The 18707-nt window shown below is 37.9% G+C and overlaps 1 protein-coding gene across 3 annotated transcripts in view; it reads left to right on the forward strand.

The window, feature by feature from the left end:
* The window catches only part of Pax (Paxillin), a 266633-nt gene that overhangs the window by 64075 nt on the left and 183851 nt on the right, over nucleotides 1-18707 (forward strand). The window contains exon 1 of one of the 3 annotated variants that reach the window (XM_069846901.1): nucleotides 6084-6265. The exons of the other annotated variants lie outside the window; for them this stretch is intronic. Within the exon in view, the coding sequence (XP_069703002.1) occupies nucleotides 6259-6265 (7 nt within the window). The 5' untranslated portion in view covers nucleotides 6084-6258. Of the gene's footprint in view, nucleotides 1-6083; nucleotides 6266-18707 lie in introns of those variants that run through there. 3 annotated transcript variants of the gene reach the window in all.

Genomic DNA, 18707 nt, shown 5'->3' on the forward strand with positions numbered 1-18707 from the left:
GTATGCTGTGCGGAAAACTAAATCGTTCTTTGTGGTTGCATGTTCATAGGCCTATGTATGTTTGTAATGTAGCGTAATGCAATGTAATATATAGGGTGAACCATAAGTAATGTCATTAATTTCAAGGGGTTATTCTTTGAGATATTACGAACAAGAAAGTTAAATGCAATTTTGTTCATTTTTTCTTTCTTTTGGAAAAAAAAAAAGTTTTATGTGAAACTGTTCATAGCGTGTTTTGAGAAAGCCATTAATTTAATTCCCAATATGCTCAGTCAATTCAAGAGAGCAGTGTATTATGATAATAAATGATTGAAATAATTTTAGTATTGTCTTTTAAATGTGTAAAAAATTTGATCCGAACAAATGTAACGTTTTAAAATTCCATAGCAGAACGAAAAGTTACATTTGTTCGGATCAATTTATGCAAATTTAAAGGACAAAACTAAAATTCTTTCAATCATTTATTGTCATGATACACTGCTCTCTTAAACTGACTGAGCATAATGGGAATTAAATCAATAGATTTCACAAAACACGCAATGAAATGTTTAACATGAAACTTTTTTTTTTCTTCTCATAAAGGAAGTAAAGACGAGCAAAATTTTGTTTAACTTTTTTGTTCGTAATATCTCAAAGAGTAATCTCGTTGAAACTAATGTCATGACTTAGGGTTTATCCTGTATATCTGTCTTTTGAATGATAGGCCAAGAAGTAAGATATCATTAGTAGTCGTAATATAGGTAATATAAAAAATTAATTTTTCGAAATATGTTTAACATGCGGTGTAATGAGGAAGTAAGTAACTTGCATTATTTATTTGTTACTCAATTTATTTCTGAATGTTTGGTTGTCCCTGAACATCTATAGCAAATTCACACGTGCTTACTCTCCAGTAACTGCACAACGTAGGCTACTCAAATGTGCAGTAAACACCGACTCTTGCGTAATGGACGGTTTATCGTGAAAATTGCGAAGATGGGGTCAAAGACAGAGTTTCGGAACGATAATTGTGATGAAATACTTGGTGTTCTATTGATATAATCATATGAATTTCTGCCTCTACAGTGGATATGGCACTTTGACATCCCTTGACCGTAATCAAGGGAAATCTGGCAACCGAAGCGGAGTCGCCCACTCAACAGTAATGGGCACACCTATCAGCAGCGCCTGAGAGTGCTTGCCGGAAACACGCAGTTTCCGGAATTACATGGAACCACAAATAAGCTGACTCAACACGGTGTTGGAATGCTTCCAGAGAACGAGGTGGAATGTGGACGGGGTAGGGATTTCCCTGATAGACTATCCAAAGCAAACGGATAATACAGTAGTAGTAACTCAATAGTGATAGCACTGGAGTAAGCTCGAGTTCAGTCACTTAGATCACGGGTTCTCGCTGAAAGGAACAACTGTTCGATTCCTGGCAGATTCTGTGGGATTATTTGTGGACAAGTATGTTGTGGAGTAGATTTCCATTCATTATTTCAGTTTCACTTGGTACACCGAATCGACTTCTGCGCTACCGTAGCTAATTTTCATCTGATCATCTTTGAAGTAGTCTGTCATGTAGGCCTACCTCGCGGAAGTGAGAAGAAGATTAGTCATGAAGGAAAACTCCGCAACTGTGACTGTCAATATCGCGATAATATTTCAGACTTCGTTATAGTTGGTTGTGTCCTCCCGCACAGTGGCGTCGAGGTCTAAGTCATCATACCTAGAACTAGCGTTACGGAACTAGCTAGCGCTGTTTCGAGTCCTCATGGGGGAAGAAATTTTGTTATGAAATTTGGACCAGTGTATGGAACAGGTGCCTCCCAGCATCGTGATGAAACCGATGCCTACCGAACATTGTGATGAATTTCGGGAGCTGCGCTAGGTAGTGAAATCCGGTTTAGAAAACCAATTATAACGGCTGGGGGGATTATTGTGCTGGCCACATGTTTTTTTATTGGGTTATTTTACGACGCTGTATCAACATCTAGGTTATTTAGCGTCTGAATGAAGTGAAGGTGATAATGCTGGTGAAATGAGTCCGGGGTTCTGCACCGAAAGTTACCCAGCATTTGCTCGTATTGGGTTGAGGGAAAACCCCGGAAAAAACCTCAACCAGGTAACTTGCCCCGATCGGGATTCGAACCCGGGCCATCTGGTTTCCCGGCCAGACGCGCTGACCGTTACTCCACAGGTTTGGACGCCACATGTCACCCCCATGCACTGATTGTGTGATAGGTCACCTTTGCTGCGGCATGTGGACGTGAGGCCAGCAGCTGGCTGGTATGGGTGAATATAGTAGGATGCGAAACTTCGGTCTGCGCCAAGTAACTTCGCTCGGACGAAATAACAGGACCAGTGTCGTAGGTGATGAACATTGTAACTATGTGGTGGGTAGATCCAGTTCTCCACTTATCCGTTAGGGTTAGAGAGTTAGACGAGAAGACAAAATGGAAGCCAGAAACTTGCAAAGAAAATCTGGGCAAATGTTCTGCCTCTGGATGTAAGTGGTACGTGTGTGTATATGCAGTGTATGTTAAAGAGTGATGTTTATGGACTTTGTTAAAATAGTGTTGTTGAATGCATTGTAAAATAATAGATAGTTAATAATTTGAATTATCTAATTAGTTCTTGCAGAGTAGACTTTTGCACTGTACACTATATACCCAAAGAATACAGATTCAATTATCTAACCTTTTGTTTCCTTTTATGTCCCTTTTTGTTGTATTTTAATAAGTTGTTTTATAAGGTAATGTAAAATAGATTATCTCTTTATCTCCCTATTGACTCCAATATGAATTTTCAGTGGAAGATGCGAGGAAGAAAATTTAAATGGTTTATTTTAAATTTGCTGGTTTCAGAAGGTGGAGAAATGTTTTATTCACGTACTTATACTGCTAGATGCATGGAGTAATTACAGTAACTACTCTTTTCGGCACTTGGTGTGCTGTTAGATGCATGGAGTAATTAGTTATCCCGGACCAAAATAGGTGACAGAAAGATCCATTTTTACATTAGCGCCTCTATCATTTGATTATCAAGTGCACCAAAATACTTGATAGTAAAATTACATTATATGGTCAGTCTCTACATATGTTGATCAAGTTAAATACCTCGGAGTCAGTCTTGATAAACGCTTACTTTGGACCCAACACATCAAATCTACTGCTGTTAAAGCTACTGCTCGCACTTTTTAAATCTATTCTTCACTACGATCTCTTGCGCTCAATTTGAAACTGAAGACATATCTCTATAGACCATTAATTCTTCCAATTCTGACTTATGCTTCTCCTGCCTGGTTTTATGCACCTCGGACTACCCTTAAGCCACTACAAACAACGCAAAACAGAGCTCTCCGGATCATCCATGCCTGTGATTGGTTTACAAGTGATACACAAATTCATGAAGAGCTACATGTTGACTATCTGCACACATCTTCTACAAGCTACAAGACACTTCTACCAGAAACTTCATTCCAGTGGCAATCCTTTCATTTCATCACTAGGAAATTATGCTCCTCGGCATTTCACCAAATTCAGGACACCTAAATCCATCATTGATCGTTAGGCTTTAGTATATTGACTGGTTTTTCTTTATTATAACTCTGATGTTATCACCACTGAATTTTGATTTAGTGGTTTTGTCCCACTTAGATTTCCTGTTATGCTGTTAAGAATTTATGCGTAGGCAAAAAACTTAGTGGTTTTGATACTACTTTGTTTATTAATTATGCATTAAAAAAACGGGAAAGTCACCAAGTTTCGGATCCTGTTCGGCCATGCGGCTGGCCTGAACTGTTGCGCCACGGATTACTTAATGTATAGTTGGTTAAGTACATCATTAAGGGGACACTCAACTATATTTTGGAACTTTTTTCCTATTTGACTAATCTTTTTCAAATTTGGAGAAAAAGTTTAATATACACATGGAAAGTAACATGCAAAATCTCAGCTCATTAGATCCAATACTTTTCAAAATAAAAACATATTTCAATTTTTAATCAATCATTAATTGAAATATCACTTTTAATTATCATTTTTTATTTTTTGGCTTTGTGCATTTGACTGTGACTTCTCAATGAATAGGGGAAGAATTCTGCGTATTGATTTAGTTCTGTCACGTAAATTAGTGTAGAAATTTAATTTTTCATTTCTATGACACTTTTTCTCCAATTTTTAAGTTGTGTGTCCCCTTAACTTATGTCTGAAATATTTAATTTTGGTGAAAATAGGAACATATTTTCTCTCGTCTTGTAAGACAAAACGGGACAGCCAGTCACAAACTTGGCATCAGAACCATCAATCTTAGAATCCGATGAGCTGCTATGGAAGTCCAGATGACGTTAGGAACACCTCGATGAGAGTGCGTTGGACTCATGGATGACTAAAATCGTGCCCATTTTCCGCAGCAGAAGCATCATCCTTCCTGTGCGAAAGTTAGGAAATAAAACTTAACGGATATTACGACTGTTCCTGTATGGCGATGGGGTCGTTGACTTGAAAAATGGTATATCATTTCGTAATACGTGAACCAAACAGATCAGCTTGAATGCGCTATATAGCTGACACCTTTTTTCGATAACGCACGTTTACTCGACCTACATTTGTTCTTAGGCGGACGACTCCATTGCGCAGTCTTGTCTTCATGCTGGCAATGAATGCTTATAAAATAACGTACTGTATGCATGAATTGCACACTTTGTTGTGACTAAGCGACCGCAAAGCCGAATTTTACAATTTCTTATCGGAAAGTTGCATAGTGATTCTCGCGAGATTAGTGAAAATTACTTCGTATCTGCAGCGTGACGAATGACGATGTCGCGAACGTATTTTCCGGAACTAGTTTCACATCTCCCTGTGGAATAATAATAATAATAATAATAATAATAATAATAATAATAATAATAATAATAATACTTACTTACAAATGGCTTTTAAGGAACCCGAAGGTTCATTGCCGCCTTCACTTAAGTCCGCCATCGGTCCCTATCCTGTGCAAGATTAATCCAGTCTCTATCATCATATTCCACCTCCCTCAAATCCATTTTAATATTATCCTTCCATCTACGTCTCGGCCTCTCCAAAGGCCTTTTTCCCTCCGGCCTCGTCCATACGTGCTACATGCCCTGCTCATCTCAAACGTTTGAATTTAATGTTCCTAATTGTGTCAGATGAAGAATACAATGCATGCAGTTCTGCGTTGTGTAACTTTCTCCATTCTCCTGTAACTTCATCCCTTTTAGCCCCAAATATTTTCCTAAGAATCTTGTTCTCAAACACCCTTAATCTCTGTTCCTTTCTCAAAGTGAGAGTCCAAGTTTCTCAGCCATACAGAACAACCGGTAATATAATTATTGTTTTATAAATCCTAACTTTCAGATTTTTTGACAGCAGATTAGATGACAAAAGCTTCTCAACCGAATAATAACAGGCATTTCCCATATTTTTTCTGCGTTTAATTTCCTCCCGAGTAGTGTAATTTATATTTGTTACTGTTGCTCCAAGATATTTGAATTTTTCCACCTCTTCGAAGGATAAATCTCCAATTTTTTTATTTCTAATTCGTAGAATATTCTAGTCACGAGACATGATTATATACTTCGTCTTTGATGATAATAATAATACACAAAATTTTAAATATGGATAATTTAAATAAATTGTAAACAATTTTAATAATTCCCCCCCCCCCCCCCCCCGACAAAATTCTGCGTACGACACTGAATGAATGAATCCATGCATTACTTCTGCCCCCGTGCTCAAAAACAAACGTCGGCGCCTGGTGGTGGTGGTGGTGGTGGTGGTGGTGGTGGTGGTGGTGGTGGTGGTGGTGGTGGTGGTGGTGATGATGATGATGACAATAACGGTAACGGAAACCGGCATTAGTATTGGTATTCCTCTATACATGCAAACGTCAAAGTCGAAAGGGACCATTTAATAATAAATTGCAGTGGATGCAATGTGTAGGAGCGAACGTGTGTGCCCCCTAGTAGCGATCTCAAGACGCTGCACGGTCATCACGTGACGTCAGAGCACACTCACCGGCCTCTGGATTCTTGAGCAGAATAACTGGTTGTCCGCCGTGGAGAGCTCCTCTGGTTTAGTTATGCGAGCTGTTTAACGCGAGGAACAATTTAATTGTGTTTGTATTACGAGTGAGGGAGGAACGCGTGTGTGCACTCGGTTTTGGATACTGGACCACAGCGTGGAATCTCAACCCGGCGCATTCCACACCGTTACCAACTTTACAACATTTCAAACGAGGCCTGTAATCATGAACGGTGAGTCATACTAATTAATTAACATGCTGATGTGATGGGTTTCTCTTGCGTCGATAGACTCGGTGTTATGTCGTAAGTCCCGACCTGCTGGTTTGGCTCATTTTCTGAGATATGAGCGCCATGTGTCCGGTGTCAGCGGAACCTGCAGGGCTACTCAAGTTCACCGTTTGTTCGCGGATTCTCAACGGTCGCTTGTACTTTTATACATTCTGCGTTTACTGTCAAAGAACCAAGTGAGGCTGTGCAGAAATAATATTGCAGATTTCGGCTTGGTTAGTAATTCCAAATGATGTCGGACTTTTTGATTTATACTACCGATTTATACTGGGTGATGTGCTCGTGCTATGCAATTCTGGTGATATTATTAAGCGCGTTTAATACCATATTGTGCAATGCTGGTGAGATTGTGTATGAGAAAACTTGACACACCCCTACACTATAGTAGGAGGCCTTTGCCCTTCACGGATTATCTGGGCTCATATCATCATCATGCAAATAAGTTCTTTTGCCAAATTTCCTTTACAAGACATTTCTTTTTTGAGCCCGAATTTTTCTCATTTTGATTTTAGCCCAAAATTAGAACAAGACTGATAACGAATTCAACACATAAATTTCCATTTCTTAGTCGGCCTGGTTGGCGGAGTTGATATAGCGCTTATGCTTAAATGCGACAGGCTGATGTCAAAAATTCCGGCACACCGGCGACGCTGATATAACCTCGGCAGTTGCGAGAGTCGTTAAATAAAACATAACATTAAACATTTTCCATTTCTTAGCCTATCTTGATGTTGGAGCTGATGTGCACTCCAAAACTCTGACTCTTTTGCATCAAATGTCACAACGATTACACTAAAAAATCCCACTTCATACTTTTATAAAAGTTTACATATCTTGACCGAATTTCGGTAATTTTGTCACTATCTTTGAAGTTGTTTTCTAGCTCTTGCCACTCACAATTTCTAACATAACTAGTGGAGATAATTGCTTAAAAGATGCTGATATCTGATGGTTTCTGTACACATACAGACGTTCCCTGAATTAGAACATTAGATGTGTTGAAGTAGAGCGAATTAAAAAAAATGGTATACCTGCTTTAGGGCGTACAGTCAGTTGAGAAATTTCTTAAAAAATCAATTGACGAACCTAAGAATGTTAGATCTGCTGCCTGGAAAAATGTTGAATAGTATGCTCCTTTGAAGCTGAAATATTTGCAACTTAATTTATCTATTTTGTTAGAGACAGTGTTGTGTTAATATTGGCAATTTTTTTGCACTCATCCAAACACTATGAAGTTTCTTCGAATTTTATGCGCTATGTTTTAAACAGGTCCTAATCTCTGAACTACGCCAGTGGCATTAGCTCTTTGATCCGGGTTCGATTCCCGGCACAACTTGTGTTGGGCAACCCGTGATTCTGGTAAAACAGGGGTTTCCCTGGGAAGCTCCGGTTCCCTTGTGACATCTCAATAAATCTCCATTATCACCTTATAACATCACTGGTGTAGCGTAGATCAGCCTCCAATGGCGCACCCTGGACAACGACTCTGTCGGTAAATTGGTCTACACAACTGGCTTCATATGGGTGAATGACGAACATTCAAGTCCTCGCCATTAGAGAAACTAATTGAATTTCGGATTTTTTAATGTAATACATAAAATGTAATTTTTGTACAGATCAGAAAGTAAAACCTTTTATTTTGTGATTTATGTACGCAGTATAATATGTTTTCATTTCTGTATGCCTTGTAATGTTATGTTTTATTTAACGACGCTCGCAACTGCAGAGGTTATATCAGCGTCGCCGGATGTGCCGGAATTTTGTCCCGCAGGAGTTCTTTTACATGCCAGTAAATCTACTGTATGCCTTGTAAAAGAATAACTAAGGAAAATGAACTAGCCTACAGACTTTAATATTAGGCCCTACAGTATTAGTAAGGCGGTTGTTTGGTAATAGTCATCTGTTCGAAGACAGGTCTGAAACTCATAAATGACACCAATAAGGCATCACTCATGAGGCAACTAAGCCAAGATATGTGGTAGGGTGGTAAATGAACTTAGTTTTTAAAATCGACATTTTTGTAGAAGCACATAACGTTAAATTGACGGTTATCCACCGATGTATATATATATTTTTTGTATAAGTAATGTGTATACTGTTGTGTTGTATAATAAAAAATGAGTTCTTGATAAACATATTATAATGTATAGCTGCGTCATTGTTTAGGTATTGGATGGAACAATTTCAAGAATGTAAATCTGTTTACTTGTCCAACAGGTTCGTCGGTGAAAGTTTTTTTTCCTCCAGTTTAAGAGTTTTATGACGCAGAATGCCATTATTTTAGGTTTCTTCATTATAATTCTCCGTTATAATATTTGATATGTTTGTGTTTAATACAATCCTGCCTAAGAACCACCTTTGTTAGTAGCTGTCTTATCTGGTGTTCATGATGTAAGCGTAATTTCTGCAATAAAAACGAGCTGTTGGCGCTGTAAATAGTACGGATGTGTGATCCCGTCCACCTTAACATTTACACTGCATTAAATCAAACTTACTTCTTGGAAAACTGTGTCCTTTGCCTTCGTAGAAACTTGGTTGGCATTGAGATCCGTCGTTGTGATAGAGAAGGTTTTATCCGTCCTTCGACGAGAGAAAAAAAGTATTTCAGTCCAGATCTAGTTCATTTCATGATATTAAAAATTCTTAGTTATCCTTTATATAATGTTTTGACTTCTCTTTTCTTTATGGCTTGGCGTAAGTGTTACGCAATTAAGTGTCAATGCTGTGGAGTAACGATTAGCATGTCTGACCGTGAAATGAGTGGACCTGGTTCAAATCCTGATTGGGACAAGTTGGTTGAGGTTTCTTCCGAGGTTTTTGCTTAAAAAATTGAAGCAGAATTTCTGGCTAACTTTCGGCGTTCCGTCATCATTGTCATCGTCGTCGTCGTCGTCATCATCATCATCATCATCATCTCTGTATGTGGTTATTAGTTAATCATCGGGGCTCTAATGCTCTTGGAACCCGGAGTTGAGGGACCGTGGTGATGCCATGGCTTGGCTTTACGAGGTCTGATCCCGTCCTAGGCATAGTTTGGCGCTTTGTGCGCTCATATAAATGCGACGATTGTCCAAGCCCGACAGATGGCCTGGGTGGCATTCTTGAATCCGAAGCTGACAGGAGGACCATCCTGCCTCAGCCCCCGATAGAGTCTAGTCCCGTTTCGCGGACGAGTAGCCTGATAAACCGCAAAACCTTCCTATCATCGTCGGCTGACAGGTGAGCCATCCTGGTTCAGCCCCTGTTAAGGCTGGTTCACAATAAACCGGAAACGAGAATTGGAACGAAAACGAAAACGGTAAAATTGTTAAAATGTATACATTTAAATGTGAGCATTCACAATTCACGAAAAGCTTGCCGGAGCCCGAGATCGGGAACGGAGAATTGGCCAAGTTTCAACTTTGGCGTTCACGTTTCCGATCACAGCCCACTAGATTCATTCTATTGCCATCTAAAAGCTATTTTTTCGTCATATATTTTGTAGCAAGAAGACCGTGACATAACCTATGCATTATTTTGTTCTGTGCTGTGCATCATGGAGCAAGTTTTATTTGATGAGATTCTAATATTGAGTTTTGAGGAAAATCCTCACGTTTACAATAAGCGGCGCGCCTCGTATAAAGATGAGAAAATGAAGGAGAATACGTGGCTTTCAATAGCTGCATCTTTGAACACCGATCGTAAGTGAATCATATTTTATTACTGTATTGGTTCTATTACACACTACATATTCATGCTTCAATTCAATAATTACTGTTGTGTTCATTTTTGTTCTATTACAAATGTTTCTTCTCTAACTATTTTACGTTATGGTAGACTTAAAATAGGTTGTGATAATAAAGATGCATGGACATGCATAATGAAATGTTTCAGTTGAAATTTCGAAGTTGGTTAACCTGTGTTTATGTTGGCTGCCTTGTACTCATGAGAGAATGCCATTGGTCAATTATACACAAATAACATCAGAATGCGTAATATCGACTTTACATATCGTTATTGACATGCATATCGATATGCATAGTCGTCTACGTTCTCGGTGTATTGTGAATCAAAAATTTTCATATTCACGTCCTCTGGTTCTCGTTTTCATTCTGGTTCTCGTTCCCGGTTTATTGTGAACCAGCCTTTAGAGTCAGGTGTGGTGATGCCTACGCGGAAAGGGAAAGAGCTTCTGTTGGCTGTAGGGGGAGTTCGGGGGCGGTACAGAGGTAAATCTGTATCGCGGGAGGCTGTTTCATTGCGAGTAATACAATGGGCCCAGCCAAGTGGCAAGGGCAGTCCAGTCCTCAAGAAAAACTAATACATAATAGATACACAGTTAAGTTCCCGATATCGACTCTTCATCACAGTGACATATTTTCATGTTTTTTTTTTATTATTAAAGCCCGAATGTTCACACATGTAAAGTAGGCAAGAAAGAACTAAAATACCACAAAGACAATGTCTCTGCCAGTTGATTGTGGAGTGAAATGTCCGAGGTTCAATCCCGGGTGGTTCATGATTTTTCTCATTGCCAAAAACTTCCAGAACGACCCGTGCCATTCTCGTGATGTACCTATTTCCTTTAAGGGGACACTCAACTATATTTTGGAACTTTTTTCCTATTTGACCAATCTTTTTCAAATTTGGAGAAAAAGTTTAATATACACATGGAAAGTAACATGCAAAATCTTAGCTCATTAGATCCAATACTTTTCAAAATAAAAAATATTTCAATTTTTAATCAATCATTAATTGAAATATCACTTTTAATTATTTTTTTTTATTTTTTGGCTTTGTGCATTTGACTGTGACTTCTCAATGAATAGGGGAAGAATTCTGCATATTGATTTAGTTCTGTCACGTAAATTAGTGTAGAAATTTAATTTTTCATTTCTATGACACTTTTTCTCCAATTTTTAAGTTGAGTGTCCCCTTAATTTTAATAGTGAAGGTAAAGGGGAGACTCGGAGGTAGAGCTGCATGCTATCACAACCTCTGCACTAGACTGAGTTGGTGTAGTCGGCACTACGCTCCGACCTTCTTTTACCTCCGGGAAAGACCTGGTATTTAATTTGACAAGAGACTCTATGGACCCCGGGGCCGTTTTGAAAGTTTTGGCAGCTAGAAAAACTCCGCGACCACTCCGGATCTTATATTCCGTAGCCAGTTAGAATCAATTAAAGCCTTGCGCAAATTAAAGAGATCTGGGACTGTGCCAGTTGCTTTGGCTGTTGAAATGACGTTTTCTTCTGTCTGCTGTTTCTGACCACAATTATGCCTGGCGCGTTGCGTAACAAAATATTTTACATGATTCATATATTTGTCACGAAGCTTACATTAAAGTACCGCTTCATCAAGTCAACACGTGGACACCGAATTCTTTTGAATTGGTGCCTAGTTAATACTGAGTGATTACATTTACTTCTGACATTGCACTATTATTACAATACTGAAGAATATTTGGGGACTAAAAATTCATATTCATTGCATTCCAGTTCAGCCTTAATTAGCAACAAGAACAGATTATTTCAATATATATTTAGATGAACATAGCGTTGATAGCTACTTGAAAGTCGTAACCATATTCTTTACGGTTCGGTATAAATTATGAATTCTCAAGATGTGGAGAGCACAATGAATATAATAATAGTAATAATAATAATAATAATAATAATAGTATTGATGATATGGCTTTGTTAGCAGAAGAGGAGATGATACTAAGGGATTGCTACTGGAGCTAAATGACAGCTGTGAGCAGTATGAGATGAATATTAATGCAATTAATAAGATAAAATCCATGGTCATAGGAAGGAAAATAAAGAAGGTAAAGTTGCGAATTCCAAATGAGGCAGTAGAGCAAGTGGACAGCTTCAAATACTTGGGGTATACTATAAGCAATAACATGAACTGCTGCCAGGAAGTCAATGACCAAGGAAACTTCTAATAGAAAAAGGAGCATCTTCTGCGGACCTCTGGTGAAAGAACTAAGGAAGAGACTAGTGAAGTGCTTTGTGTGGAGTGTGGCATTGTATGGGGGCAGAAACGTGGACATTACGACGAAGTGAAGAGAAGAGATTAGAAGAATTTGAAATGTGGATAAAGAATGGAACGTGTGACGTGGACAGACAGAATAAGAAATGATGCTGTGTTGGAAATAGAGGATGAAGAAAGAATGATACTGAAACTGATCTGGAAGAGGAAAAGAATTGATTGGGTCACTGGCTGAGAAAAAATTGTCTACTGATGGATGCACTGGAAGGAATGGTGAACGGGAGAAGATTTTGGGGCAGAAGAAGATATCAGACGATAGACGACATTAAGATATATGGATCATATGCTAAGACTAAGAGGAAGGGAGAAAATAGGAAAGATTGGAGAATGCTGGGTTTGCAGTGCTCTGCAGACCTGCCCTTGGGCAGAACACTAAATTAATGAATGAATATAATATAATATTATTAATAATAAAAGTATAATATAATAGAATACTAATAATAATATATAAATATAATGTAATAATAATAAAACAATCATAATCAAAATTAGTTTTTTGGGTATTCCATTGTGTCCTGGAATTTTGAAACTTCCAACGTTTCGGAACTAGATACAGGTTCCATTATCAGGGTAGATTTATTACATGCAATATGTTTAATCATGACTATTTTCATTTCCGGAAGTCATCTCGGAAACGGAACTGTGTGAGGCTGTTGATCGGCATGGAATGTGTTTGATGGGTCGTTGTCATTCTGTGACAGTGGAGACTTGCTGCGATGATGTGGGCCATGCTGAGTAACTGACATTCCGGCTCGACATTCCTTATTAGGGAGAGAGCGCGGACTTTCTCGGGAAGGGAACCTGACTTCATTGGAGAAACGTTAACTCTATCGGATGGTGATAGGCCCTACTTCTCATTGTGTCATTCCTGGAAACTCGGGCGTTGGCGCCAACTGTACATGATGTCATTTTATGTACACTGTCATTTTTCTTATACCTTTCTTTTGTAAAACTATATATATATATATATATATATATATATATATATATGTCGACTTGAGATGCTTTGCCCCAGAATATTAATTAATTCATATTTTATTATACAGGGTGAATCAAAAGTCTGGAACCATGTAAATATCTTCCATATGCTTGATTTTCGATTACTATAGGTGTTACCAATATTTGTAAGACCAAATCTACCAGTGACACATTCTATTCTAGGTCTCAGCTGTCTCAAAAGCCGCCATTTTGGGTGCAACTTTGAAATTTTAAATGGAACGGGGCTTATGTACGTACTCAAAATCACGTGAAATTTTGTGAAAAAGAAATCAATGGTGCAATCCGTTTTGAGATATCTCTAATCGTTTTCAAGTTATTTAAAGATAACTGTCATAATGACAAAAACATTAGTTACTGCATCTACAGATATTTTGTAACATGGCGTAGTAGTGAGGAGGCTTTGAAAAAGGTATTTTTGTGCAATTCTGGTAATTAACTTTTCTTGCTTTATTGTTCGGTTAACCTATGACAGTTTCAATGCATTGTTGTGATTATTTGAAGCTTTTCTATAACAAATTTCTTGATTTTCGTGTTGGCATTATCGAAAGAGGGAAGAATTGATTTTCTTCATTCTAGTAGGTTAAGCCACAGAAATGTTGTAGCAGACTGGACGAACAGTTCCCTGGAGATTGGATTGGTCGGCGTGGACCAGTAGAATGGCCGGCCATGTCTCCAGATTTAACACCTCTTGATTTTTTTCTTTTGAGGTTGCATAGAGAGCTTGGTATACATATGAAGAGAAAATTGAGAATGTGGAACATTTAAAGAACCGTATCATTGAACCGTATCATTGAAGCCTGTGCTAAAGTCACCCCGGAAATGCTACAAAATTTTCTCTCCACATTCTCAATACAAATTTACTCTATCTTATTATCTCATCGCCTATGATTAGCTTTCATAGCAATAAATATAAAGGATTGAAAGTGAGTTCTTTACAGACGGAACTTCAGTCTTTTGCTGAATTATGTATGCTGCTGAACTGTATGTAATCCATTAGACTTACCGTACGTTACTTTTCTCCTGAAACTATATTTTAATAATTATAATCATAATAAAAGCTGGAGAATGAGTTAATGTTTTCTTGTGCATGAGTAAGTGTAATGTTTATTTGTCTTGGCCGTATTCTTTTTCACTCATTGGCAAGAATGATGCGAGTTGTTGAAAAGAGATCGCTAGCATTTGTTTATATGGACGTTTTTACACTGATTTCAAGGCAGCAGCGTTGCTATGACTACTCTGCCAATAACGTGCCGCGTTATTGCTAATCTTCCATCTATTTTTGTTTGAGTGACGTAGCCATAATGTCGCGTTTTTTGGCGGAGTCGATTCAAAAACTTCTGACTTATAAGAACAGCCCAAGGACGAACGTTTCTATTTTCCTTTATCGCATTGGTCCATGTAAATGACGGTTTCTCACATAGAGGGCACATCTTGCGAGAGTTTAAGTCGAACAAATTTGGAGTGGTGTTTTTCTGAATACATCGTATTTCCTTGCCATTTTCATTCCACGTTTACTGCACTATCGTTTCATTATTATTTCGTGGGCTGCCGTCTTGGTCTAGCTCTAGGATTTAGGAATTGGGATCCATGTTTTGATGCAACGCTTAGGCATAGGTTCAAATCCCGCTTGACTGATTACTTGTTCAGGTTTTTTCCCTAGGTTTTCCCCCAATGTTTTCTCGAATTCATTTCGCCAAAATGATATATCGCTATAACCAATTTCGTCGACGCTAGAGAACTATAATAATAATAATAATAATAATAATAATAATAATAATAATAATAATAATAATAATAATAATAATAATAGAACTGCGCGCAAACGTGCATTGAGAGAATGAGTACTCTAATCTATGCTGTAGTCAAGTGACTTACAGTACGTATGGAATTATTCTCTGGTAGGCAGGCAAAAAGGCGTAAGTCACTCTGTGATAAATTTACAGAAGGAATTTTCAAAGATTTAAACAACTGCTGTTTTCTTTATTGTTGATGTCACTTGTTTTAGGATCTCTTCTAGGAAACGGGTTTAGTTAAGGAGATCTTATATAAGAAAAAATAACGACTTAAGCCATTTTGCCTGCCCACCGGAGACATAGTGTACATAAATAACTGATAAAATAATTATTTTATTTTATTTTATTGGGTTATTTTACGACGCTGTATCAACATCTAGGTCAGGCCTGCACAAGGTTTGCGCTCTCCGAGCCGGCTCACAGCTCATGAGCGGAATGCAGATATTAGCTGCGCTCTATATAAGAGTGGACTGGAAGAAGGGGTGGATCTCGTACAAAATATAGGCCTACTCCAAAGGAAGTACTATTACGAGTGCTTATGAAATGAATTCTCGTTCAGTGTTTGCAAAACTATCTTGGACTATTAATTAATCAAGAAATATTTATTTTACAGAAGTAATAGAAATTCTATAGCTACTTAAATGTACAATATCATTTTGTTATATTTTTATTTATCAGTACATCAAAACGAGGTTTTATGCTGTTGGCAGCTGAAAGGAACAGTAGCCTACTGATCGTAATGAAACATCAGTCACAAATGTTCGATGTCTGCCTTTATTAAAGTTGATTATAGAAAACAGTTGCTCACAAATATAAATGTTGAGGCAAACATAGCAATCATTTTCACAGCCAGCCTGTGTAGTCGTGGATATTATTACTAATGTTTAGTCTTGTAAAACTCAACCAGGCTAGTAGTATTATTCAAACTGTCTTTAGCCTTAGGTCACATTGAAGATCAATAAGTTCGAGCTGTAAATCGTTAAATGTTATGTTCCGTCATTTAGATTCCTCTATACTGTACTGTAGCAGTAGGTAAGCAACGTGAAACAGTTACTGAGAATAGGCTACACACTGTACTTACTCCACTAGATAACTGAGTGGTCGTTTCCCTCTCCTCCAACTACAGCAAGTCTATGTCATTCTGACGTATCTTCTCTCCGTTTTGGCGAGCGGTAAACACGGCTCTCCCGCTCCGAACGAGCGCTGTTTGTGCAGGCCTGATCTAGGTTATTTAGCGTCTGAATGAAATGAAGGTGATAATGCCGGTGAAATGAGTCCGGGGTCCAGCACCGAAAGTTACCCAGCATTTGCTCGTTCTGGGTTGAGGGAAATCCCTGGAAAAAACCTCAGCCAGGTAACTTACCCCGACCGGGATTCGAACCTGGGCCACCTGGTTTCGCAGCCAGACGCGCTGACCGTTACTCCACAGGTGTGGACTAAAATAATTATCATCTCGTAGGTTCTTCATAGCTTTTATACTTTCAAAGTTGTTTCCTCCAAACGCTTCGGTTTTCCTGCCATTCTGTGTCCAGCATTGCATAGTTATCCGTATTATGATCTCATCGGCTTTTAGTAAAGCAACGCTACTGCTCATGGAGGACCAAGGCTCACCAGTCGACTGATGGTCTCACCAGCGAATAGGGATTATAAAGAATGGACACTTCGCGTCGGTACCTTTGATGTAGCCGGACTGATTTCAATGACCTTCAAGCCAGCTTGAGCGTGAGATTCTGCTTTCTCCCTAGAGTTGGCGCTGACATCACACCAGCTAGCAGTCGACACAGCGGAAATATAACACATATAATTAATACATCTAGGTACATTATGTACTCAAAATAAATTGGATCCATAAAATAATAAATCCGTCATTAACTGTAATGTCTGGACTCTAGAGTTCCTTTATAATGAGAGTTGAGACGTTGACCCAACACCAATTAAAATATGTAATGATTTGATAGCACTGAAAATGGAAAAACAAAACTCTTACGAGAAGTAAAATCATATACCTATATTATATTATATACAAATTAAACGAATTTGACACATAATTTTATAATGTATTATATTATTTTATAATATAATTTATTATATCTGAAATATAAAAAAAATATTATTTCAACTAGTTTGTCATTGAGAAATAAGAAAAAGCTGTTAACTTGAATTTATTTTAAGCAAAGCGTTACTGGATTATGCAATAAGGTAGGCAATGTTTGGATCTTGTGTCTCAACTCTATTCTCAATTATTATCTTAGCCTATGCTCGATTACACTAACCTCTAGCGCTTGAAAGTAGAACTAAACGCTGGCGCAGAGAGAAACAAAACACAGGAAAATTCGCTCAGTGTCCATTCTTTATAATCCCTATTCGCTGGTCTCACATGCACATGCTTATCAAAGGTGAACGATCATCTAACCAATAAGACGATAACATGTGGTTAGCACGTTATAGCTGATTTTCGAAACCGGATTTTGCTATTCACTGTAGCTGCCAAAATTCAACACGACGCTGGGTAGGACTGGTCCCATAATCTGCCCAACACTTGATACAATGTCTTCCTTCATGGAGACTCGAACCAGCGCGTCTTCCGTATCGCTAGCCTAAGGTCTGACGCTTTTACATCATGTGCCTACAGCGCAGGACCGGCTTTTAATGGTCTCCGTAATATGAGGCTATGCAATTCTTCTTTAATTGATTAGTGCCCTTGAAGATTCGATAAATTGGTTGTTGGGCTTGATAATAGAAACATAATTACCGTATTTTCTCGCATATTAAATCGTCCTTTCTATCCTCTTTTTTAATGCAAAATGTCTGAGGGGGGGGGTTATATGCGATTATAAAAAACAGTAAGGAAATAAAGTTTTTAAAGTTAGGTAACAGTAGGTCTGAATATAGAAATTAGTTTAAAATGCCAATACATTTTCTCCGCAAAATCAATCACATTCAGTTTAAGTGACACAATTAACTCGCTCTCTTGTTGATCTTTTATAAATTGACACTTAACACTGATCTCTTCCTGTGAATGACTGACCTTCGGGAGTACGATATGCGAAAACCAATACTATCAGTAGAAGTAGATAGGAAATTTGTGTCTCTGTCAAACTGATTGCTTAATTATTGCTCTTCAAGATTGAACCAAATTGGTTACTTGATCATTATGCTTGAAGATTAAAGGTATGGATCATTTGGTTGTTACACTTAAACATTGGAACAGCTTTATTACCTGATTATTGCGCTTGGATATAGAGATAACTTGATTACTTGATTGTTGCTGTTGAAAATAGAAATAACTTGATCACTTCGCTTGAAGTTTGAAAGAAATTGAATTGTTGGATGTTTCTTCTAAAACTCGAAACAAATTAAATTAATTTGATTGTTTTCATGAAGATTTGAACTAATTGCTTTATTGTTGCAATCAGTCTCTCTTCAAAAAATGAATTTATGTGTAGAGAAGAAATATGTATGACTATGAGATGTAAAATATTAAAACGAACGATTAGAATCTTACAGGTTCCAAAATTGGTTTAGAATTGCTTAGGTTCCGTCCAGTATTTCTATGTACT

This window comes from Periplaneta americana, chromosome 15, assembly GCF_040183065.1.
Source record: "Periplaneta americana isolate PAMFEO1 chromosome 15, P.americana_PAMFEO1_priV1, whole genome shotgun sequence".
NCBI classification, from domain to species: Eukaryota; Metazoa; Arthropoda; class Insecta; order Blattodea; family Blattidae; genus Periplaneta; species Periplaneta americana.